This window comes from Callospermophilus lateralis, chromosome 9, assembly GCF_048772815.1.
Source record: "Callospermophilus lateralis isolate mCalLat2 chromosome 9, mCalLat2.hap1, whole genome shotgun sequence".
Lineage (NCBI taxonomy): Eukaryota > Metazoa > Chordata > Mammalia > Rodentia > Sciuridae > Callospermophilus > Callospermophilus lateralis.
In genome coordinates, this window is record NC_135313.1 from 70318270 (window position 1) to 70342677 (window position 24408).

The 24408-nt window shown below is 46.5% G+C and overlaps 1 protein-coding gene across 4 annotated transcripts in view; it reads right to left on the reverse strand.

Annotated features, from left to right (window-relative positions):
• The window catches only part of Tanc1 (tetratricopeptide repeat, ankyrin repeat and coiled-coil containing 1), a 227218-nt gene that overhangs the window by 3190 nt on the left and 199620 nt on the right, over positions 1–24408 (reverse strand). For all 4 annotated transcript variants that reach the window (XM_076865486.2, XM_076865485.2, XM_076865484.2 and 1 more), the window contains 7 exons: positions 8265–8398; positions 6578–6701; positions 6055–6230; positions 4576–4708; positions 3186–3277; positions 1329–1475; positions 391–491 (listed from right to left, as the gene is read on the reverse strand). In XM_076865486.2, coding sequence (XP_076721601.2) covers positions 391–491; positions 1329–1475; positions 3186–3277; positions 4576–4708; positions 6055–6230; positions 6578–6701; positions 8265–8398 — 907 coding nt within the window. The remainder of the gene's footprint in view (positions 1–390; positions 492–1328; positions 1476–3185; positions 3278–4575; positions 4709–6054; positions 6231–6577; positions 6702–8264; positions 8399–24408) is intronic.

Genomic DNA, 24408 nt, shown 5'->3' on the forward strand with positions numbered 1-24408 from the left:
TATGTAGGTGCAACTCAGTGGACGCCACATTACTTCCACTGGCCCCTCACTATGTCCACCTCTCAGAAGGAATGCACAACACTTCCCTCCCCTCCCTGTCCCTGGTTGGCCGCCTCCCTAAAACATGGACTCACTCCAGTGCTCAGTGTTGCAGTGAGTCTCAAATGGGTTGGAATAGTTACTGAGATTTTGGGAGCCAACAGGAGTTTAGCCATCACCAGTAACACCCACTACCTTGCCTCTTGGAAGATGCTAATTTAGTATTCAAAGGGACAAGAGGCATCTGAGTAACCATAATAAAGCAAAACTTCCTCAAATTCAACTAGTAATTTTAATTCCAAAGGCGGGGGGAAAGGCTCCTGTAGTCGGACAGATGACCCCAGACAGTACCTGCTATTTCTCTTCGCTCTTGCTCTAGCATAAAAGGCTTCATAGGACTTGGGTTTCAATTCCAGAGCCTTGGAAGCAAATTCTTCTGCCATGCCAAAGTCCTGGTGTCAATATTTAAATACACAAGTCAGACGCAGCACTGAAACAATTACAGGCAACTCTTTCATAGGACCTGAGCTAAAGGGTGGCAGAGTTTTGGGACATAACTAGAGGGGGATGAAAGACAAGATTAGTTTTCCCATTTGTCTTGTTTGAGAGTTGGTTAGACAATAACAGGCCATTACTATGCTCAGGAATCCAGCAACTGATGGCTCACGAGGGAGATCAGCAGTAGAGCCAGGGGTGCAGATCAGCACTGGTAGAGGTGTGTCTGCTTCGGTAGGAAGGTGACAATGTGGCAACAAGCAGGTCTGATGGTGGCAAGGGCAGGGGGCGGGGGTGGTGAAGTTAAAAAAAAAAAAGTACTGAAACATCTACTAGTTACAAATTAACCATGAGTAAACCACAATTAGTTACAAATTAGTCCCTGGAAAGCTCCCTGTGCAAACCTAAGGAACCTTAGACAGGCAGACTTTACAGACTTTTGTGTTGGGACCTTTTTTTCTGAATCTGGGGGTGGGCAACTCGTGGCAGTGTTGGCAGTGTCCCTGCTGGGAAGCGGGGAGAGGAGCAGTTTGCATTTGCTTCTCTCAAGGGAGCAGAGGAAACTAAGCCCAGTGCATTCCCTTGCCATATGGAGAGGCGGCGGGTAGTGACTGTGACCTACAGGTGATCGTCAGAGAGCAGACAGTGCTGCTTCCTACAGGACAGGTTCCTATAAGGAAGGACATCAGTCAGAGAGCAGATCCAGACCTGGGATTTGGTCTGTGGCAGGGCTGGCCTTTGCCATTTGAGTTCTACCACCAAAGGTCTGGGTTAGAATAACGGCCTCAGCTTACGTTTGTTTTTCTTCGGCATCGAGACAAATTGAGATAAAGGGAAACTCTTAGTTCATTGAAAGGTCTCATGTCCTCCCCAAATCCTTCTCGAGGAAACTTTCTTAAGGCGTACTGGTACCGCTGGGCTGCCTCCTTCATCTTCCCTTTCTAGGATTCAAAAAAAAAAAAAAAAAAAAAATCACAGAGATTTTTCCTTTTTAAGAATAAACTCTCACCCCCTAGAGACCTCCATGTAAAACCATCCCAGCACATGGAAAGGTGAATAGGTGCCAGGGAAGAAGCTAGGACACTAACCAGCCCAAACATGCTCGAGCTCCATATCCACACTGGCCTCCATGACATGCGGTCACACAACGAGGGGGAAGATGGCTTTACAAGAAGAGGTTTGTAAATGGCCAAGTTGATATCCTTCCATCTTAATGAATTCAACTACCTTCTTAGTTATTATGTATGATTAAAAGTTATTTCAAGAACAATCTCTCATCTAAAGATATTTTTAAGGCCAAGTGTAATGAAAATCAGAAGAAAAAAAATGATGTGGTTTCCAAGGCAAGTGGAGACTTATGGATAAACCCAGAGCTTGTTGCAGAATAATAATTTCTCTTTAAGGAAGAACTAAAGCATGGGCTTTAAAAATCAGAGCAGCACCACATCATTTTCAAGGCTAAAGAAATCCATTTGCTCAGTCAGCCCCGTCGCGCAGCAGGCACGCAGCCTGTGGAAAATGGCTTGATGTTTCTGACATAATTGCCTACCAAAATCCATATTAAAACCACTTCAAAGCCACAACAATACACACTCTGAACTCAATTTCAAACTGATTCCAAGCCAGGAGCCCTGCTGGGTCATGCTATATGCCTATTTATTTGTTACTATTAAAAAAATAAAAAGGGAAAAAACGTACAACATAGCAAATACAGCTGCCTGATAGTAAAAAGGATTAAGATGGTAACAATCTATTTTTTTTTCTCCCTCGTAATCTTTTAATTCTATCTAATTACAGTCCAGAAAGAATAGAAATATTATGTAAATGGCCTCCATGTCTATCTAGACCTAGGGTTGGCAAACTAGAGCGTGCTGTCCAAATCTGGCCTGCCACCTGTCTTCACAAACGAACTCTTACTGGGCCACAGCCACATTCCTTCACTTGCATATTATCTGTAGCTGCTTTGTACTACTGTGGTTTGTAAAACCTAAAATATGGACTATCTGGTTCTTTACATTTTACCCAAAAAAAAAAAAAAAAAAATCTTCATGAAAAACTGGGCATGGTGGCAGCTCAAGAGGCAGAGGCAGGAGCATTACAAGTTTGAGGTCAGCCTGGGCAATTTAGTAAGACCCTGTCTCAAACTAAAATATAAAGGGTTCCATCCCTAGTACTACCATAAGCAAAAAGTAAGTAAATAGAGAAAATGATAGGAAAGGCTTGGGAGACTGAATGATTATTTTCTTCTGGAAATGCCTCCCAGGTGTTCTTTTTCATGGGTCACATACTGTGCCCAGTGCTGTGCTCTAAATGTGGGGAGAACATGAAGGCTAAGGAACCTCCTGTCGCTGTGCCAGATGAGATAGAGGTGACTCTCCACAGCTTCAGGCAGGAAGTTACAGCTTCAGCCTCAAGAATTAGTTCTGAAGTGATGTTTCTCAGACACAAAAGAGAAGTGCTTTCTAGTTAAGATTCTGCTGTTGAGAGATTAAACAAATCCTGGGCATGAGGCCAGGTTAGCATCTCTTAGAACTTCCATTACCACTAAGTTACATATGCTGCGTGCAGAAGCACACCTCTGGCCATAAATACCCATCTAAAAGGTTGCTTGGAGGCAGTTACTGCAGCAGAGAAAGGGTGCTACCACTTACTTTGTACATCATGTTTCCTTCCTCCATTAATTTCTGTAAAAGTATAATCAAGATATCAGGTTTGGAAGTGGCCATCGCCCAGGCAGCATTTCCTGCAAAACAAACATGCTTTCAGGAGTGCTTCAGGAGTTCCAGAGAAAAGCAGTTCAGTTCTCCTGTCACCCTCACAGCTGCACACAAACAGCAGGAGCTCCACTGCAGGGACCACTGTTGTGTCTTGGGCTTCCAAAAGGCAGTATGGAGGAGGAAAGGGAGCGAGCAACTGTGAGGTGAACTGGAGCTCTAACCTATTTTATGCTGAACTAGGCACACAGGTGGAGAATGGTGCCAGCACCAATCTGTCCTGTTGAAAAACTCAATGAGACACTAAGGCATCAGAGCAGTTAAGACCCACCCCTTCCTTTTGAGAGGTGGAGGCAACTGATCCAGACCTCAGAGTAATCTCCCCACACACCCATCATGCCAGCAGTGGGCAGGCTGGTGCCCTGAGTCCCACGCAGCCTGCTCTGTACAGTCCACTCTGAGGTGTCTTAGTTGAGCCCTCCAGCCTGTCCCCATCCACTGGCCTACATCACAGCCACTGCCTCCTCTCCAACCCACTCCAAGCACTGCGGCATTGCAAGAAGGCAAAGTCCTAGGCAACTATAGGGCTACGGGGAGAATGGAGTTAAAATGGGGACCCTGCTTAGGCAAGTCCCTGGTGCCATTAACCACTTAATATTTGCAAACCGTGCTTTCATCACAGTCCTTGGCCCAGAATTGCTCTTGGCAAAGTTCTTAAACATCAAACCAAGATAGGGATGCTTTAGTTGCTCTTTCCTCCTCAGGCTGAGTGGTGTGATGTCAAAGCCAGCTTTAGGGATGGGGCTCTCCCTGCTCAGCCCCTCCGTATGTAGTTCAAGTAGTGCACCCATCATGCTTCCAAGAAATCCCTCCAATTCTCCTTCAGAGAAACCACCCTGGGGTTAAAATATAAAGGGTTCCATCCCTAGTACTACCATAAGCCGGCTGACCATGCTGGCTGCTGTAGAACAGAGGACCTCAGCCTTGGCCGCTCCCCAGCATCACCCTGTAAGCTTCCGTTCCTACTGATGCTCCACCAGCCCCAGAGTTAGAGCCCAGTCTAACTCCTCCCTGATGTGGCTCCACTGTGTCCCAAATACCTGTGCATCCACACTGGCCTCAGCTTTAGCTTCTGTTTTCTACCCACACGCATAAGATTATCATAAGCTGCTTAAACCACGTTAGATGACTGATGAAATAACACAGAGGAGAGAGAGAAGGGGAGTGAGGATGAGAGACAGGAAGTGCCCTCTTTCTCATCCTGGGAGTAGGTGAGTCCCTAAGGGACTCTGAAGTCTGAAGCTGAACAGAGGTGCAGTTCACTGACCTAACTTGGCTCCTTTTCTGAGTAGTGTAACCACGACAGAAGTGTTTCGACAACCAATGGCTCTGTCCAAGGGACGCATTCCGCTGTGGTCCACATGCTCAATCACGGCTCCCTTCTCGACAAGATACAGCACCTGCAGTGGGGGAGAGCAGAACCCTGAGAAGCAGCGCCTGGCAAGAGCGGGGACACTCGCCCATCTCCCAGATGTTGATAAACTATTCAATTTTGGGGGCTGACAATCTTAGTTTTTCTCCTATTTCAGATGCCTCTGGCCATTAGGGATCCCAGGATGGAAATGAAGTTAACACGAACAATCAAAAACAGGAGCGGCAGCTCACAGTTAAAGCCTTCTCTGCTGAAGTGGCTTTGCTACCTGCAACAACAGGGAGGATGGGCAGATGAGACACGCATGTGCATAGTGTGTGACCGCCTGTCTGACCCCACTTGCTGGTCAGAGAAAGGAGATGGTCGCCTCTGCCTGCAGTTAACTAGCAGTGGGACTTCTCCACTGAGCTGTAGTTTACATCTACAACTAAAAACAAAAAACTTATTAAAAATTATATTTAACTAAATATTTGTTTTTGACAGTCAGGAAGTACAGTTTGTAACGTACCACTGAACTCTAATGCTGTGCATGTGTGTAGTGTGTGTGTGCGGGGATAGAAGCCAGGGCCTAATACATGCCAGGCAAGTGCTCTGCCCCAAGCTGCCTCTCCAGCCCAACCTCAGTGCCTCTGCACAGCACAAGGTCTCCCGCTCCCAGCAGATGCACCGAGTCCTCAGGCCAGAGTCACTGAGGACTCTCTGGCACCTCAGAGGCCTGCAATGTGGAGCCTGACAATAACAAAGCTTCTTCCCTGAAAGACATCTCCCGGTTCTCACTTTATTGAGGTTCCCCCACCCTTATGCCCCCACTAGATTTAGGCATTTGGCAAAGAGATAGAGATAGTGCCCAAAACCTTTTATATTTTTAGGCAATTAATACCACATTACTTTAAAAACACCAACCAGTAAATGCACAAAATGGAATATTATTTGCTCTCAAATAGGAAATCCTGTCATTTGCAATAACATAGATAAACCTAGAGAATGTGACACTGAATGAAACAGGCCAGGCATACGAAGACAGGTATTGCATGATCTCACACGTGTTTCCTGAAGGATCCATACAGGGATTCTATTTACACAGATCACTATGAGGAAACGAAATTGCATATGCATATGGGTATACATACTCACATGCATGTCTATAGTATCTCAAGGTTGTAAGTAGGTCATTTTAAGCTTTTAAAAATGCTTTACAATATTTACTAAGTCCTGGAATGGACTTATCACTAATCACAGAATGAGGGAAAATTGAAAGTTCACCCCCACACCCAGGCATATGTCAGAAACATCTTTGGTTCTGGGTCCTCTTTCCCACAGTGGCCCCTGGCATGGCCTGCAGGTGGAGGGGAACAAAGTCCCGTGGGTACTCACAGTTTCGGCATCACCATAGAAGGCGGCCAGGTCCAGGGGAGTACGGCCGTTCTTGTCCGTCTGGTCTATCTCAGCTCCTTCTTCGACCAGATACTGGACCACTGCCCTGTGGCCTTTCAGACAAGCCCAGCTCAACGCGGACAGACCCTCTTTGTCCAGAGAAGAAAGGGTGGCACCTGAAAGGAAAGTCCAGTCACAGAAAGTGGACCTTCCATGGCAAAGGCCAGAAGCAAAGGGTCTCCCAGTGCAGAGTGCCCGGTCACACAGTGCGCTGGGCAGAACAGCACTTGAACACCGAATTTTAAAGCTGATGGCCGAAGGGTCAGCACTGAAGCTGAGCAGTGATATGCAGCCCGTGCCACCTCTTCTTTCTGCTTGTGTGTGTGAAAAGATTCCCAGAACAAAAAGAGATCCATTTCCATAACTAAAAGACTGAAAATTGGAGGCAGAAAAGTACGGAGTGGGTCTACTGAAACTCTCTGTCCCTGCAAAGGAAACCTACGCAGGGCAACATGCCAGCTACCTTTTGAAAGGAGGAATTCCACGGTGCTTAAGTGCCCTTCACAGGCAGCCACCATGAGGGGCGTCCGGCCCTGCTTGTCACTCAGGTTCACATCACAGCCGCGTTCCAAGAGCAGACTAACAATCTGAAAGAAGCACTCAGAATTAATCTCCTTTCTGCAATAGTATGCTGCATTCTCTCTATGCAGCAGGCACTTCAATCTTTGAAAGCAGATGAATGGCACTTTTCTTGTAAAACTCCATGTTTCTGAATGTTGTGTGATACATGGAGTCTGTACGATCTTTCTACTGCATTCCTTTGAACAGAATCTTTTTCCAAATATATGCTCTTTTAACATTCCCAGTTTATTAGTGTATCTACAAATACCACATGTGCCAGGCAGAAACAGTCATTTGCAGGAAGCGATGCCAATCACAATCAAGTAATGACATGACAGCTACAGTGGGGGACGTGAGATAACTAAGGATGACTGAGGATAACTAAGGGGGTTAGCAGGGGTCATCTGGGCCCCAAGCAGGTGGCTCGAGCTAAGCAGAAGCAGCCCTTTGTGCCCAAGGATCCACGCTGGTGGATGCATAGACAGCAGACTGAAAATATTCAGAAAACAACTGCACCTGTCCTGAACATATATGGACTTTTTCTTGTCATAATCCCCTGAACAATACAACATCATAACTTTATAATACCTAGTGCAATGTAAATGCTATGTAAACAATCTAGAGATGGCTGAAAGTTCTTGGGAGGGTGTGTGCAATTGCATAGTATATGCAATTTTATATATGAGACTTTAACATTCTCAGAGTCTGGTGTCTCCAGGGGTCCTAGAACAGATCCCCTGGTCCTGAAGGAACTCACTGTACCTACAAGAGTAGAGCATGGGGGCAAGGGAGGGGCTAGGAAAAAGCTGGCCTGCCACATCGAGCAACACGCTTTCCTAAATGCAGGGTTGGAAGATGGTTTGCCCTTCTCCAAGGGCAACTTTTAACCTCAGAAATACCCGCTTACCTTACCACGTATGGTGGTAACACTGGGGGAGGAAAAGAAGCATGGCAGACGTCTCAGAATGCCATGACGAGGGAAGTGCTTTATCCACTGTGGGCCCAGATGATCCCCCTGACACTTGATTCATCACCTTGCCTCAGTGACAAAGGTGGCACATTCCCATTGCTTTCAACCTTCCCGACAGAGACAGAGCAGGCCCTGCACAGTCACAAAAGCTTTGCTCCCGTGCATCTGCAGTTCCTGTCATTTGGTTACCTGTTGGACCAACACACTTGAAAAAGAGTGGTTCTATTGTGCTCCTTGGAAAAGGAACCATTTTCAAGGCTCTCTTTAATTCCATGAGTGGGGGTTGGGGGTGGAGGAGAAGGGTCTTGTATAGTAGTTGCTCATTTACACCTTCATTTTGTAAACTAGGACCACACACCTGCCCCACACCTGGCACCAGGTTGCACCTTGCCACAAACACAAACAGATGGATCTTACGCCTATTATAGGAAGGATGTTCCTCTGGCTAATCTCAGAGTCTTGTGTGGTCAAATATGTGCTTCTATCCAGCAGCCCTGAGGGCACAGGCAGAGGCCAAGGATGGGACATCCTGGGGGTAGAGGGACAGGTGGCACGGGTCCCCATAGCAAACCCCATCCCTGCTCATCGTTTCTGAAGCATCCAGAGGTTCACTGGGTACCTGCCAATGTCCCTGGCGTGCTGCACAAAACAAAGGGGGGACCCCTCTCCTGTTCGTCCGAGATACGGCAGCTCCTCGCTCCAGCAGCAGCTCACAGACCTCCAGCTTCCCTCTTCCCGCGGCTGCAGTCAGCGCTACAAGAAAGCCAAGGGGCGAGGGGAGGCCATTAGCAGTGTGGACCAGAGGGAGCCCCAGATTCTTTGACACTTGTTCCCCTCCAGGTTCTCTCTGCCCTTGAACTTGGTTGGGCTGTGATAGCTGTGATCAGTGGAACACAGAGTGACGCGGTGCCAGTGCCTGGGGCCCAAGAAGAAGCAGGCAAATTACACTTCCTTAGGACACTCACTCTTGGAACCAGATGTCCCGCTTTGAGGAAGTCCAAGCAGCCCTGTGCTGAGACCCATGGAGAGAAGCAGTGTGGTGTGCAGCAGGTGAGCTCCCAGCGCACGGCCAGCACCAGGCTGTCGGCCATGCACAGGAGCCATCCTGGGAGGGGTGGTTGGCAAAGTCAACCGGCTTAGAGGGTGTGGGCTGCCCTCCCCAGCTCCACCAGGCCCCGCCCCAACTGTAGATTCAGGAGCCACCAAGTTTTGGTTTTGTTTTTTCACAGCAAGAAATAACGAGAATACAGTACATCACAAACTCGGTAGTTGGTCCAGCCTGGCCTCTCCTCCTTAAGTCAAATCTTACCCAACAAAACTAATTTCCTTAGGCAGTCACAAGCGTATCACATCACTCCTGCTCTGACAGAGCTTGGCATAACTTTAACAAGTAAAGTCAAAAGAAAAAAATGGGATTGGATGGTGGAGGCTGTGGGTGCAGGTTCTGCAATTGGAAGGACAGGTCTACACAACAGAAATGGCAGGAAGGGAAAGAACAAAGTCGGGTTCTCAGGACCTCCCAGCTATGATGGTCACCCCCTCGAGTAAAGGGCAACAGCAGGCAGCAGGGACAATCCCAGGCCAGGGCTGTTCATGGTGCAAGAGGACAGGACAGGGCTGAGGGCATAGGAGGGATGCTCCTCAGGAGGAGCAGGCATGCAGGGGAGGAAGGCGCTGGTCTTAGCCAAGCATGGCACTGGGGCTCCAGTCCTGGTGCAACCTCGAACCTATCACTCCCAGCTTCCATAAGAGAGTGAGCTAGGGGCTATGGTTGTGGCTCAGCGGTAGAGTGCTTGTCTCGCACGCGTGAGACCCTGGGTTCGATCCTCAGCACCACATACAAAATAAGTGAATGAAATAAAGGTATTGTGTCCAACCAGAACTATTAAATAAATATTTTTTTAAGAGAGAGTGTTGGGGCTGGGATTGTGACTCAGCGGTAGAGTGCTCACCTAGCATGTGTGAGGCCCTGGGTTTGATCCTCAGCACCATATAAAATAAAATGAAGATTATCGTGTCCAACTACAACTAAAAAATAAATATAAAAAAAAAAAAAAGAGAGAGAGAGAGAGTGAGCTAGACCTCTTAGGCTGAAAACAGGAAAACAGGGATAGGCCCTACTCTGAAGGCAAAGCCCCGATTCCTGTGGATTCGTGGAAAGGGCCCAAGATCATCAACTGAGAATGGGGTGTGGAATGGCAGGAATGCTCATTTGGGCATTCCTGGTGGGAGTGAAGGCAGGAGACAACTCTAGGAAACAAGTCAAAGATCCAAGTGTCCTTGCATAGCACACAGTCCCGGGGCTATGGTGAGGCCCTTCATGGTAGGGCAGGAGGGCAGAGTGGAGGGAAGCAGCTCCATTTAACCAGGAAGCAGGGGTGGGGTGTGTGTGTGCTGGGAAGATGCACCTTTCTAGGGTTGCCCCAGTGACCCACCTGCCTTCAGTTACCACCCAGGCAGCCCATTCAAATTAGGAAGGACTGATCAGGTTACAGCTTTCACAATCCAATCATTTCACCTCTGAACACCCCTGCATTCACACAGGAGCTTTCAAAGGACAGTTCGTATCTAAACTACAGACTTGTAGAGCACACCAAGGCTCCCAGAACATGAGAAGACTCCTCCGCTCTGGAGTCCGAAGGTTAAGGACTTAACACAGGACCAGAGGCCTGAAAATGTGGCTAGTCTCATTTGCTGTGTGTGATCTTGACAAGTCCTTGAGGTCTCTGGGGTTCAGCTTTCTTGTTTGTACAGCTATGGGGTTGAACCAGATCAGATTTATGAAGAGTCCAAAGGTTCAGCAAATGTTTAATTCTAATTTCACTCTTTAAATGCATCTTAACTATTTAAAAATGTCTCATAAATGCAATACTCTATACCACATCTGCTGTTACTAAATTTCAACAGCCCAAGGCTACCCAGCACATTAACACCCGGGACCACTGTAACTTGTTATCGAGTAGTCTCTATAATAAGGCATCTCCTGTCATCTGTCTAGTCAAAGAATTTCTTACAACTTTAAGAGAAGCCCATTTTAGCCACAGTTGCCATCTGCACCACTGATCTGGAGGGATGTGGACTTTTTCCAAAATGGTGCAACCACAACGGGAAAGAAGGAAGTGGACAGGGCAGCTGATCTGGATCACTGGTGCCACTTCTGTTTGTGACATGTGAACAGGCCACTGTCCCTATGGAGCAGATTTTCAAACTTAGAAAACTTGAATTAACAGAATGTCAGAATGTCATTTATGTCAGCTTCCTATATGGATGCGCTGCAGCAGAGGTGGGGCTTCCCACACAGGAAGCCAGTGGCCGAGGAAACCTTGTCCATTTGATGAGCCTAAGCCAGCCAGCCGGCCCTGCTGCATGAACTCTGTCTCAGCCTGCTCCTGCCATGATGACCCCGTTCAGGATTCATCATGATGTGGGGCTTGGGGAACTTCCAAATTGCAGACGACCAGATTATGCCACCCCCCAAATCTGCCTCTTCAGCAGAAGGGTTATTTTGTACTGATTATTTTGAGAAGCTACAGAGGCAGAAGTTTTGAAAACAAAGTTATTCTCTTATAAGGGAAGTTTACCTCACCACAGAACTCTCCCCAAGGAAGGGCGCCTCCTTGCATCCTTCGAAGAGCAGGACAACCACATCACTGGAGACCACACTACCCGAGGAGCTGCCTCGCAGACCTTGCCCTTGCTACCTGCGCTTGCCTGGTGCCTCTCCACACCTGCTCTCTGCACACCCTCACCTGGGCTTGGAGGACAGAGGTAGTTAACCTCAAGTCCAAGCCACCTCCATGAGATGTACTCACCTCTCTCCCATGTACCTGGGCTTCATGTTATTAAACTCCAAGTGCTTTCCTCCTCTAAATCTGTCTTACATGGTGCTCAACTAGGCACTCTGAAGGGTAGGGAAAAAGTTATTCTTTCCTCTAAACTGGATTGATGTGGACATGTGCCCTGAGAGTGGCAAGTGGGACGGAAGGTCTGGGTGTTGAGCCACCACCTGGACCAGCTGTTCCCTGGCAAACCTTCCTCCACCTGGGGGGCCCTCTGCTCCCTTTGTTAGGCAGGAGTTCAGGACACCAAGATGACGGAGGCAGGGTATAAGGATACCACTGGAGGACAAGGCAGGGATACCAGTCGCGTCCCTGTTTAGGATAAATCTCATTATTACCATGACAACTCCCACCCCTGAGGACTTAGCACCATAATTCCCACCATTTAAAAATGACCAATGAGTGTAAAATGGGCAATATTCTAAATTAGGGTGTTTTTTAAAAATATTTTTAGTTGTGGATGAACACAATGCTTTATTGTATTTATTTATTTTTATGTGGTGCTGAGGATCGAACCCAGTACCTCAACGTGCTAGGCAAGTGCTCCACCACTAAGCTACACCCTCAGCACCTAATTAGGTTTTTTAAAGTGACCAGTGGGGGAAAATTGGTGAATATTCTAATCAGGTATAAGATAACCAATGGGGGCAAACAGGGCAAGGTCTTTAATCAGATCCATATAGGGAAAAGAACATCTCCCAGCTCAGCATATAACACACTAATTTCCAGACACTGGGCCTTGAGCCTCTCTCCCTTGCTTGGCCCACTCTGCTGTACCTTACGGAGTGCCATTTTCACCTCCACCTTCAATAATCTGTACTTTGTTTGTATGTGTCTTGCTCAAATCTTTGTTCGGACACAGACCCCAGCTGAACACAATGACTGGTTATCACTGACAGAGAAGAAATGCATCAAAGGCCAACACAGACGCACCTGAGTGCCTGCACACACAGATGCGGAGCACTGCAGGCAGAGACAGGGCCGGAGCACGTGCAGGACTCCATGGAAAGAGTAAGAGTGGGGCTGCCATTGATGAGACTGAAGCAGCCCCGCCCTGGTAAACAAGCCTCAGCCCTGTTAGAAACAGGTCTTTAAATCAGGACTTCTTTTGCAGCTGCTGCAAAATGTCTGCAACAGCAGCTTATCGTAAATGACAACCAGCACTAAAAATGGGCTGGGTGCTTTACAGAGGCGTCAGAGAAACCCCAGTGGGAGCAGCTGACAAGAGGACGTGGGGTGGCGACTGCACTGGATTCCACAGCCTCCTTTCCCTGTGGCCCGACATGCTATGTGTCTGGTGGCCAGATTTCTCAGCAGGGCATTAAGAACCTCTCAGCACAGGCCCACAATGCTCAGGCTTAAGACAGACCACATTCTATGCACCAATTCCCAATGAGGCACCGGTTTACAGAAGATGGCTTGGACTTCCCTTTTCTGGTGAGAGTATTTTTAGCCCATCACTGCAAGCCCCCGAGTCTAGGGTGCATCTCAAGTTTCAGCAGTCCTATAGACTTCAGGATGCCATATTCGGAAACAAGGGAAACTGAAGAACAGTCAGCCACAAGCTTAAGCAAAGGAAGTCAGGGCAGAACTCCGCTCAGGAATTCCAAACATTCTGCTGAGAGGCCAGTCCCTGGGCTGACCCCAACTCTAGGGAGGGTCAGTGCACTCTGCCTGACCTGATGAAAAGGGGAGGGGACCCTGGGAGGAGGAAGAGAGAACCCTGCCTGGGCAATGCCTGGCCTTCTGGCCAGAAAAATGCCAAGTTGAAGAAAGGACCCGGTATGAAATGGAAGCTCTAAAACCAATGCAAATATGTGGCACCTTTTAGGACTGAAATTGGACACGAATTCTTTTTATTTGCAAAATCCCTAACAGGACAGCATTTATGTAATTAAATCCCTGAGAAAGCACATACGGTTTTCTGACAATCCTGAAAAATTTCACCTCAGCCATACTATCTTCAAAGTATGATTAGTTTTGTCACAGCAGATGTTCATTTTAAGAAAAACCTGATTGACACTCAGGCATCTAAACTTATGGAAAACATCAGTGAGAAATAGTTCTTTGTACCATAAAACGGATACTTGCAGGAATCTTTTACATATTAAAGTTCTCTGGGCAAAGATTTGATTTTACAAAAACTCAGCTGTCAACTTGCCAGGAACATAGTCATTCCATCAACAGGGCTGCTCAAAATACACTGTAGCAGACTTGTCACTCAAACACACAGGCACAGGACAGATCATTATTCCTCTCATTTGCTTGTGGACCCATTTTAACATCTGAACTCTGCATGAGAGGCGGCTCCCTGTTGGCAAATAACTGTCCTTTGTATATTTCACACCAAAAACCAAACTGTCCTCCAAGGCCAGAATTGAGCACATGAACAAATGGCTCACATGTGAACCACTTCCTGCTGACCAAGAGGGTGATAATGGACCAGCTTTCTTTGTATATTTGTGTTCATTTGTATGATTTATTTCCTGTTATACTGGCCTTCCCTACCTTTTATAAACATGAGTGAAAAGTGGAAAAAAAAAGCCAATATTAGTAGTAAGTAGCAGGGTTCTCAGCAATATTATCTAATCATGGTCAAGGTGAAAATCATCAGACGTGACGTAGACCCTCAATCGCAAGCTTGATGGACACCCCCCCACACACACACTTTAAAAGAAAAGGAGGGGCTGGGGATGTGGCCCAAGCGGTAACGCGCTCGCCTGGCATGCGTGCAGCCCGGGTTTGATCCTCAGCACCACATACAGACAAAGATGTTGTGTCTGCTGAAAACTAAAAAATAAATATTAAAAAAAATAAAAAAAAAAAGGAACCCAAGCAAACAGCATGCATGAAATGTTGGAAATTTCTGCTATTTTGTCTAAAAAGTAAAATATAATCAGGAATCTTATTATTATTTTTTTAACCCTGGGAATGAAAAGCATCCCCAACTCTTCACCTGCCATCTTAAGAAGCTGATGTACCTAGAGGCGGATGATGGCCTGTGTTCTGCTGCCCTGCCACTTGGAACTGGCTGTCACACTGAGGCTGGATCCTGTGGCTTCCAACTGAAAACACTCCTCTCCCCAAGGCAGGACAATACACCTGCCCCATCTTTTAGGAGCAGGCTTTCCAGAAGTGAACTCTCCTGGCCAGCTCTGCTAGGCATTCCTTCTGTGAGGGAGGGGAAGGTTTCCACTAGAGAGAACTTGCTTTCCAAGGCCTATAAATTCTTTACCTCTATAAAGCTCAGGCAGGTATTTGATTTAATCCCCAACAATTTAGAGGACAAAATGAAAATAAAGATTGTTGTTAGTGAAAAACCTGCACTTGCATCAGCAGACAAGCCCCCCAAGCACTGGACTCTGCAGCTAAGCTCCCATACTCCTGCCTCACGAGCCTCTCTGGGAGGGCCCTGTGCTCCGCTGTGTTATGAATGGGAAGCCAGCATGGCCCAACGCTTTCTGAATCTAACAAGTCTTCATAACACCTTCCTTGCTGTTCTCCACTTGGCAAATTCTTCCAGGAGAGCCCGGGCGCCCACAGGCCAGGTCAGGCCAGGCCAGGCCCCGCAGAGCAGGACTAGCCATAGCCAAGGCAGGGATTCTGAGGAATAGATAACAGGTGCAGTCTACCATTATGCTCAGATGTGCCCCCAGACCCCCATTCCTATAAAGCTCTCTGAAAGACTAAAACTAGGAGAAGCAGAAATGAAATCTGGGGAACAGAACACCATGACCATGTTTTAGCTTCTACTGTAAAAACATGCTGTCAGTCTCTGGGCTTGGAGTAAGATCAAACAGGAACCTCTGGAAAAAAAAAAAAAAACCTTTAAAAAATGTGGAGTGGCCACTAAACAGGACTTCATACGTGTCATCAAATTCTTTCTCATTCATCTACGACTTCATCTTCCTTAAGTAATTGCAAAGTAACTATATGATTTTATCATTTAAGTATTCACTTCAATACTCTACCAAGACCAAAGGTATAGCAGCATAAATTAGAAATATAACAATAATCCAGGGCATGGTGGTGCATGCCTGTAATTGGAGCCACTCAGGAGGCTCAGGCAGGAGGATCACAAATTTGAATTCAGCCTGGGAAAGTTAAGAAGATCCTGTCAGAGAGAGAGAGGGGGGGGGGGGGAAGAGGCCTTATATAAAATTTACTGAACATATCACTGGTGAGCACTGTGCAAACTACCATGGGTGAATTCTCATGTGATCACAAGAACACAGTGAATGAGATGTTCCTCTTATGTCTAATTAGCTGAGGTAGAAAAGTTGGGTCAGGGTAACACCTTTGCCCTAGTCAAAAAGAGAATCAGTGGCAGAGTCAGCACTTTAACCTGGGCAGTTGAATCAACCAGGAGCCATGCTCCTAATCAAAACTAACATTTTAACAATACACTATGGCATTTGTAAAGTACTGCCTACATGATGCTTCATGGTCCTGTGCATTCACAAGTTCATTTACTGCACAATCAAGTTCTATAAGGCAAGTACTATTTTTATCTATTATAGATGACAGGGGACAGGCTCAGAAAAGCCCAGCAACTTGCCTAAGGTCACACAGCAGCTGGGCATCGGCTGGCATCTGAGTTCACAACTCCTACACTGTTGCCTCCAGGAAATATTTAAACACATGCAACTCATCAAACAGCGGCCTATGAATGCTGTTTAGAAGGAAAGTTCCAGAAAATGCTTTTGCTTTCTCAAAGGACAATAGGAACAGTTCTACAATGACCATGTTCCCTCCAACCCTGGTCACCTGGCACAGCAAGGCCAGAACACAGCTCAACTTGAGGGCACTCAGGATGACACCATGGGGTGCCATCTGATTTGTTGCTGGCCCAGTCCAGACTCAATTTTATTATTTCCTATTTGTATATGTGTCACCTCAAGTAACCTCTTCCTATCCTCTAAGAGATAACATGTGCAATGTATAAGAGTACCCTTTTCCCCACATCCTCGCCAGCACTTATTGTTATTTGACTTCCTAATGGCTGCCAGTCTTACTGGAGTGAGATGGTATCTTAGGGTTGTTTTGATTTGCATTTCTCTGACTGCTAGAGATGGAGAGCATTTTTTCATGTACTTATTGATTGATTGTATGTCCTCTTCTGAGAAGTGTCTGTTCAGGTCCTTGGCCCATTTGTTGATTGGGTTATTTGTTATCTTATTGTTTAATTTTTTGAGTTCTTTGTATATTCTGGAAATTAGGGCTCTATCTGAAGTGTGGGGAGTAAAGATTTGTTCCCAGGATGTAGGCTCCCTATTTACCTCTCTTATTGTTTCTCTTGCTGAGAAAAAACTTTTTAGTTTAAGTAAGTCCCATTTGTTTATTCTTGTTATTAACTCTTGGGCTATGGGCGTCCTATTAAGGAATTTGGAGCCTGACCCCACAATATGTAGATCAGAGCCAACTTTTTCTTCTATCAGGTGCAGGGTCTCTGATTTGATATCAAGCTCCTTGATCCATTTTGAGTTAACTTTTGTGCATGGCGAGAGAAAGGGATTCAGTTTCATTTTGTTGCATATGGATTTCCAATTTTCCCCAGCTATCGCCCTCCTCGGACTATTCCCTGACGACCTTAAAAGAGCATACTATAGGGATACTGCCACATCAATGATCATAGCAGCACAATTCACAATAGCTAGATTGTGGAACCAACCTAGATGCCCTTCAATAGATGAATGGATAAAAAAAATGTGGCATCTATACACAATGGAGTATTATGTAGCACTAAAAAATGACAAAATCATGGAATTTGCAGGGAAATGGATGGCATTAGAGCAGATTATGCTAAGTGAAGCTAGCCAATCCTTAAAAAACAAATGCCAAATGTCTTCTTTGATTTAAGGAGAGCAACTAAGAACTGAACAGGGGGAAAGAGCATGAGAATAAGATTAACATTAAACTGAGACGAATGAAGGGAGGGAAAGGGAGAGGGAAGGGAAATTGCATGGAAATGGAAGGAAAACCACATCGTTATACGAAATCACATATATGAGGTTGTGAGGGGAAAGGGGGGGGGAGGGAGAGAATGGAACAACAACAGATGAGGTAGAGAGGGAAGATGGGAGGGGAGAGGAGGGGGGATAGTAGGGGATAGGAAAGACAGCAGAATACAACAGTCACTAATATGGCATTATGTAAACATTGTGAATGTATAACTGATGTGATTCTGCAATTTGTATTTGGGGTAAAAATGGAAAAGCATAACTCACATGAATCAAATGTATGAAAGATGAAAAAAAAATAAATTAAAAAAAATTAAAAAACAAACAAACAAACAAACAACTTATTTCTTACAACATCAATAAACTGTTAAATGTGGTTTTTTAAAAAAAAAAAAAAAAAAAAGAGAGATAACATGTGCTCTAAATAACAAACTCAATTTAAAAACAATCTCCCAAAACATGGACAACATAAATCATATTTCATAGATTTTTGTACTAAAAATCTGTTAGAAGGTTGCATTTTCAAACAGCTGTCACTTCTAAGTGTGCTGAGGTGTGTTCATGCCTCTGATTGATAGGTCTGATAGGTGCTGAGGTGTGTTCATGCCTCTGTTTCTGAAGGCAGGTCCAGTGCTTTGGGTGTTCTTCTCTCCACAAGGGCCAAGCAGGACACAATTAGGTTCAGGATACCCCGTGAGGTGCCAGAGAAAAACCAGGGCATTTTCACAAAATCAGTTTACTCGATTTTATACCGGGTCTCAAAAAAAGAAGATGGGGTGGGGTGTGGTGGGATAGAGGCAGGGGAGAAGGGAGAATATCCAAATATGGAAAGAGACGCTCGTGAATTTTCACTGGGCTAGACCCTCTGCTACACCCACTGGGATCCTGGGTCGCCCCCTTTTCATGCTTTTATGCCAAGGACAGTCAAGAAGTTCTACCTTTTCTGACAGGGTTTCCACACCCAAGAATCTTGTTGCACCTTCTTTAAACCAGCACTGGGAAGGAAGAAAGGCCTTGATAGGGATTTCAAAACCAGTACTGGCGAGATGCTCAGGCTCCAGAAAAAATCTAATGTCCTTGTGTTCAGGCAAGTCACTCAGCTCGTCTCCACTGGATGCATTCAGAAGTCCATCCCTCTTACACTGGGGGAGGCACAGTGGTGGTACTGGGGATTGAACCCAGCAGCACTCTACCTCTGAGCTACGCCCCCAGCCCTTTTTAAAAATATTGAGACATGGTCTCATTAAGTTGCCCAGGTGAGCCTCAAACTTGTGATCCTCCTGCCTCAGTCTCCTGGGTCGCTGTGACTAAATGCATGGGCCAAGAGCTAGAATTCTCCACAGGTCCCAGCAAAGAATGGGACAACTCTTTTCTTCCCGTTTCTCACCAGAAATTCTGCCCCGAGAGGTATGTGTACAGGCTGAGCATTGCTAATCCCCAAATCCAAAACCTGAAACATTTTGAGTTAGCAACATGATGCTCAAAAAGGTTTTGATTATGCAGTACTCAGATTTTGGATTTTGGGATCAGGGATGCTCAACCAGTAAAATCCATGCAAGTATTCCAAAATCTGAAAAAACTTCTAAATATGAACCACCAAGCATTTAGATAGGGATCTTCAAACCTATATGTGTAAGCACCATACCCTACCCAGTAAATTTAAAATGTACTTTAAATTCTTAACAAAAACAGCTCCCTTCTTTCTTCAAAAAACAAAGGTAAAATTTAAGTAAAAAAGAAATAATTTTTAAACCAATAAGACACCCACCGCCCCCTCATCCCTGCATCCTGGGATGGCCTGGGGTGAGCCCGGCCACACACAGCCTAGTATACCCGGGACCAGAGCCCAGCAGCCCTGAATGGAAAAGTAAAGTGGTTCCAGGAGACGAGGGGAAACTTCAGTCACAAAGCATAAAGCATGCTGCCCAGCTTCCTGGCCCGGGGTGGAGAAGAGGCTGGGCTAGGGACCCCACCTGCTAACTGGGTTCCTGCTGCCCTCCACTGCCTCAAGACACTGGTAAATGGGGGCGTGCTCTGCCGTCAGCCTACAGTGGAGAGAACAGCTCTTCCTAGGAATAAAGGCAAATGAAGTATCTTTAATAGCTTTGGCAGTAAGAACCCATTATTTACAGTGACTAAGCCCCTTTGGAAAGTATTCACCAATTAAAATATACGCTCTAAGCCCAGGGCCCTGGGCCTACTGGAAGACCGGCCAGGAAGCAGTGAGACAGACCTCAGAGGGGTGACTGCACAGGGTGGGGCGGCTGCTGGAGGACAGCATGAGGGCATGGCAGAGAGGGAGGTGTCACAGACACAAAAATGGCCCTGGCATGAGCCACCTTGTCCCATCAGTCATGCTCACACCATGCCAGGTGGTGGTCAGCCCAGCAGCCATCTGAGCCCTTGGCACAGACAAGACCATCTGAGCCATCCTGGAATCCAGCAGGACATGACTGTGCTACAACACAAAGAAATGAGGTCAGTGGGTCCTTAAGAGCCACCAGGCTCCTTACTCTTCCTGCCTCTGACAACAAGTATTCCCCCTAAATGATTCTACAGAATGAACACTGCCTGTCCCAAGAACAACATAGCTTTTCTTTAAATCTACTTGCCTACTTCTCTACACCTATGTGACAAGCCCTGCAGTAGACCAGCACAGTCCAATTTAGTGGCCAATAGTTACCAACAGATATTTAAATTTAAATAAGACAAAGATGCAATTGAGCAAGTCGCTCCTCAAGTACTCAGCTTCCACATGTGACTAGTGGTGACCACGCCAGACAGCAGAGACAGACAGCATCTCCTTCAGTACACAGAGTGCCTTCTGGCAATGCCACACCGGGCAGTCACATGTGAGGAGTGACCAGGTAAAAGACAGAAAGAAAGAGAAAAGAGGGATGGGGAGAAGAGGGGATTTTCTGCCCTCACGAAGCCCACAATTTGGGGGAAATAGTCTCTTATCAAAAAGCATCAGTAACTATGGGATTTGTCGGCAAGTCCTGGGAAGGGAACTGCAAAGGGAGTGGCAGGAGACACCTGTGGAAGCCTCGCTGACAGGATCAGTACGTCTGCACCCCAAGAGCAGACCTGGATAGAAGGGCCTCCATTCCCTTCTGTTCAGAGCAGGAGGCGCTGGCCACAGCAGTCTCTCACACTTCAGATTGGAATTTGAAAACAGAGTTCCTCTGGCAATTCCCACAGCATGAGGTCACCAGCTAAGCATCTCTGGTCATTTCTGTTTGGACTGATTCACATCAAACATGGACATGGAAACAGTAACTCAATTTAGCCGGGACATCGTGGGAGCCAGGACTGACTTGTCATGGCTGTGGAATGCTCAAGACAGAGATAACCCAAGCATCGGAGGGGCTCGTGCCGAGTTTCAGGCTGCCCAGAAACTACCGAGCCATCATCTGACACAATCTGTGAGCGGCAGACAGCCAAGGGCCTCGGCAGCCGTGAGGCAGGTCAGTCAGGTGCAGCTGTTCTAAGCATTCTTCTGCCTGGCACCTTCCTTCCTGATTCTCCACTGAAGAAGTGAAGGAGGAGGGCTGGGGAGATGCAGGAACTACAGAACTGATTTTGAAGGGCTGCTCTCTAGACATTTGCAAGAAGCAAATGGCCCCAGACACTGGTGCAAAGGAAAGCTTTCCTAAGTGAAGCCCTGTGCTCTCTAAAATCCGTAGAGATAGTCTGCGAGTTTTCTAAAAGCTATGGGTTTATTGCAATAAACCTGAGACTACACACTTCCCACTTTGGATGAATGTCTCAAACCCTATTACACATTTTCTCATCTCTTTGAACCTAAGATAGGAGATGGCTCAGGCGCTACTAAGACATAGGACTGTCCCTGCTCTCAACCACCCCTCCCCCTGGCCTGAGTGATAAGTGGCCTCACACTGGCCCATGTTCCCTCCCCACTGGCTGGCGGCTGTCATCACTCTTGTGGAGAGCCCAGTGCTTCCAATCAGCAACAGGGACACCACACTTCAGCAATGGGGCCCAAAGAGTCTCTCCTGGGAGGAGAGTGGGGAAGCATGGTGGCAGGGAGAGGCAGCCCTACCAGGACTGAGCAAAAGAGACAGGCAGGTAGCTGTGCTCGGCACAGGTTGATAGCACTGCACAGAAAACAACACCCTTCGCAGACAGGCTGGTGGGTCAGAGAGAGATGTGAGGCTCTGCCTTGTGACCCCGAGAGCCAGCATCTCAAGGCCAAGCTGTTCATAGCTAAATCTGCACTGAACAGACTTGTATAAATGTATGAGGGTTCCAGGAGAAATAATAACTGCATTCTCCACACAAAGCTTCCAGTTGTTCCATCAGCTTCCCACACCCTAGGCAGGACTCACTTTCGGGATCCTAACCCTATGCTGTGGCTAACAACAGACAAGGGCCAGTCTAGAGTGTATTGGACACAAAGCACCATTGAGAGGATCCAGGAGAGCAGCCCAAATGAAACCACCAACCAAACAATTGGCTTCACTTCTAAGGGCTCCTGCAGCACATCCCACACAGACTGGGGAGCCACCAGGGCTGCTGCTTCCATTGGGCTTGGTGACAACTAGGGCTGTGTGACCCATTCATGCATATGATCACTAACACGGCTCCTGTTCTTCACAGGCTGCCTGTGAGCCTCTCTCACCTGATCTCTCCCCCAATGTTTGGGGGTGAAGTAACATGGACCCTACCTTGCCAAATCACAAACACAGATCTCAACTTCTAGACAGTGAGGAATCTAAATTCACATAAAGCTCCATATTCATAGATGTTTTCTCATCTAAAACTTCTGCTGCAAGATTTCAAGGTAGCTCCCGGACAAGTACAGATCTAGAAAGGAGGAGGGTTCTGAGGCAGACAAGTGTTGTCACTTTTGAAGGAACATGAGTGAAAGATAACCCGCAGAAAAGCACAGGGAGAAATGGGGTGGGTGGGTTATAGACCTGAAGTCCAAGCCTGGAAAATGATGTTTATGTTGCCTTTTCTTTTAATTTTCTTTTTTTTTATAGTTGTAGATGGCCAGCATGCTTTTCTTTGTTTCATTTTTATGTGGTGCTGAGGATTGAACCCAGTGCCTCACACTTTCTAGGCAAGTGCTCTGCCACTGAGCTACAGACCAGTCCCTTTTGTTGCCTTAGCTTTTTTTTTTTTTTTTTTTTTTTTTTAGTACAGGGAATTGAATTTAGGGATGCTTTACCACTGAGCTACATCTCCAGCTCTTCATTTTTATTTTGAGACAGGGTTTGGCTAAGTTGCCCATGGTGGCCTAGAACTTGCAATCCTCTTGCCTCAATCTCCCAAGTTGCTGGGATTACAGTGTGAGCCACCATGCCCAGCCTCAGCTTAAAGTTCAGGGCTTTCAAAACTAAAAAAACAAACAAACAAACAAACAAACAAAAAACTCTTGGCTGGGTTGAGGATGTAGTCCAGTGATAGCCACTTGCCTACCATGTTTGCAGCCCTGGGTTCAATCCCCATCACTCCAACAAAAACAACAAAAACAAAACAAATAAATCCTCTTGACTGATGAAATTCACCTGACGTCTGATAAGGACACTGGAAGTGCTTCCTAGCCCTGGAAGGCCATACATGAGGCTTTGGAAGACAGGCTGAACGATTCTGTTTTTTTGTTTGTTTTTACTGAGACCTGTGGGACAATGGTGAGGAGATGAATCCTGCCAAGGACCTCAGTGCATGGAGTCTCTGATGAGAAACACAGCCCAAGTCAACGCTGTAGGCTGGTAAGACCCTGAAGCAGAGAACCCAGCCATGCTGTGCCTAGACTTTGGACTTACAGAGACTGAGAAAATAAATGTGTGTTGTTAAAATAAAGAAGATTAGGGGGAAGTCTGCAGTCTCACATGTCTCCTTGGCCAGCAACCCACTGGCAGAATCTCGAGGGAGAAGACACTGAAATTCAGGACTGATCATCAAGAGAAAGAAAAGCCCTCAAAGTCAGTCCTCGGGATTATTATTCCAGGAAAAAAAAAATCATCTTGAACACGAAAGGTTGGCGATCCCCTTCTGAACTAAGGATGTGGTGCTTCTCTGGCTAGCATTAACCTCACAGTCACTGTGGCCATCTTTCACAGGTGTCAAACTGTGTCACCACTCCAGACAGCTCTGTGAAGTAGTTCTGTTTTTCCTGGTGGATGAATCACTTCAAATAACCCAGGATGCAGGGCTCTCCCTAGACCCCATGAATTAGAGTGTCTAGGGGCCAGTGCTCTTGAGGCTGACATCATCAGCCTCAAGGGTTAGATCGCTTTACCTCACTTAGTAGTCGCCTCTCTCCTAAATGGCAGGTGATATTTACTTCATCTGACAGAGACACCTGTCCCAAGGTGCTCAACTAGGCAACGAAAGGGTGGGGGATTCCGACTTTCTGGCCATCAGTAAAGTCCTGTTCTCCACTTGGCTACTCTGCTGACACAGTGTGGAATTTGATGGAAACTTTTCTTTTGCCAAAGGACAATTTAAAAGTATGGTGAAGAACTCCGTAAAGAGGAAGTGGCAATATTGCCGTCTGCACACTTTTGGCACGATGCATAGTCCACACCATCTGGAGTCCTATACTTTCTCTGCAACCCAGGCTGTGCCTGCTCCTCCTTCAATCCCAGATGAACAATGGGAAGCCAGGCCGATGGCCACAGCCCTGGAGGGAGCCATGGGACTCTCAAGGGCAGGACTGCACTCCCACCAGGAAAATCTCTGAGGCTTCTCTTAAGTGTGAGTTAGCTAATAATCTCTCCACACCACCATCTGGCTTGTTAGGAAGTAATTTAGAAGCATTTGGAAACAAATCTGTGCAAGAGAAATGGAAATCACACACCATGTATACACACAGAACTCAGCCTGGAAATGCACATTCAACACCCCAGCTATATTCACTAAAAAAATAATTCATAATCTAAAGTTTTACATTTCTAATGCCCATTCGGTCAAATGGAAAATTTCCAATAAGCAT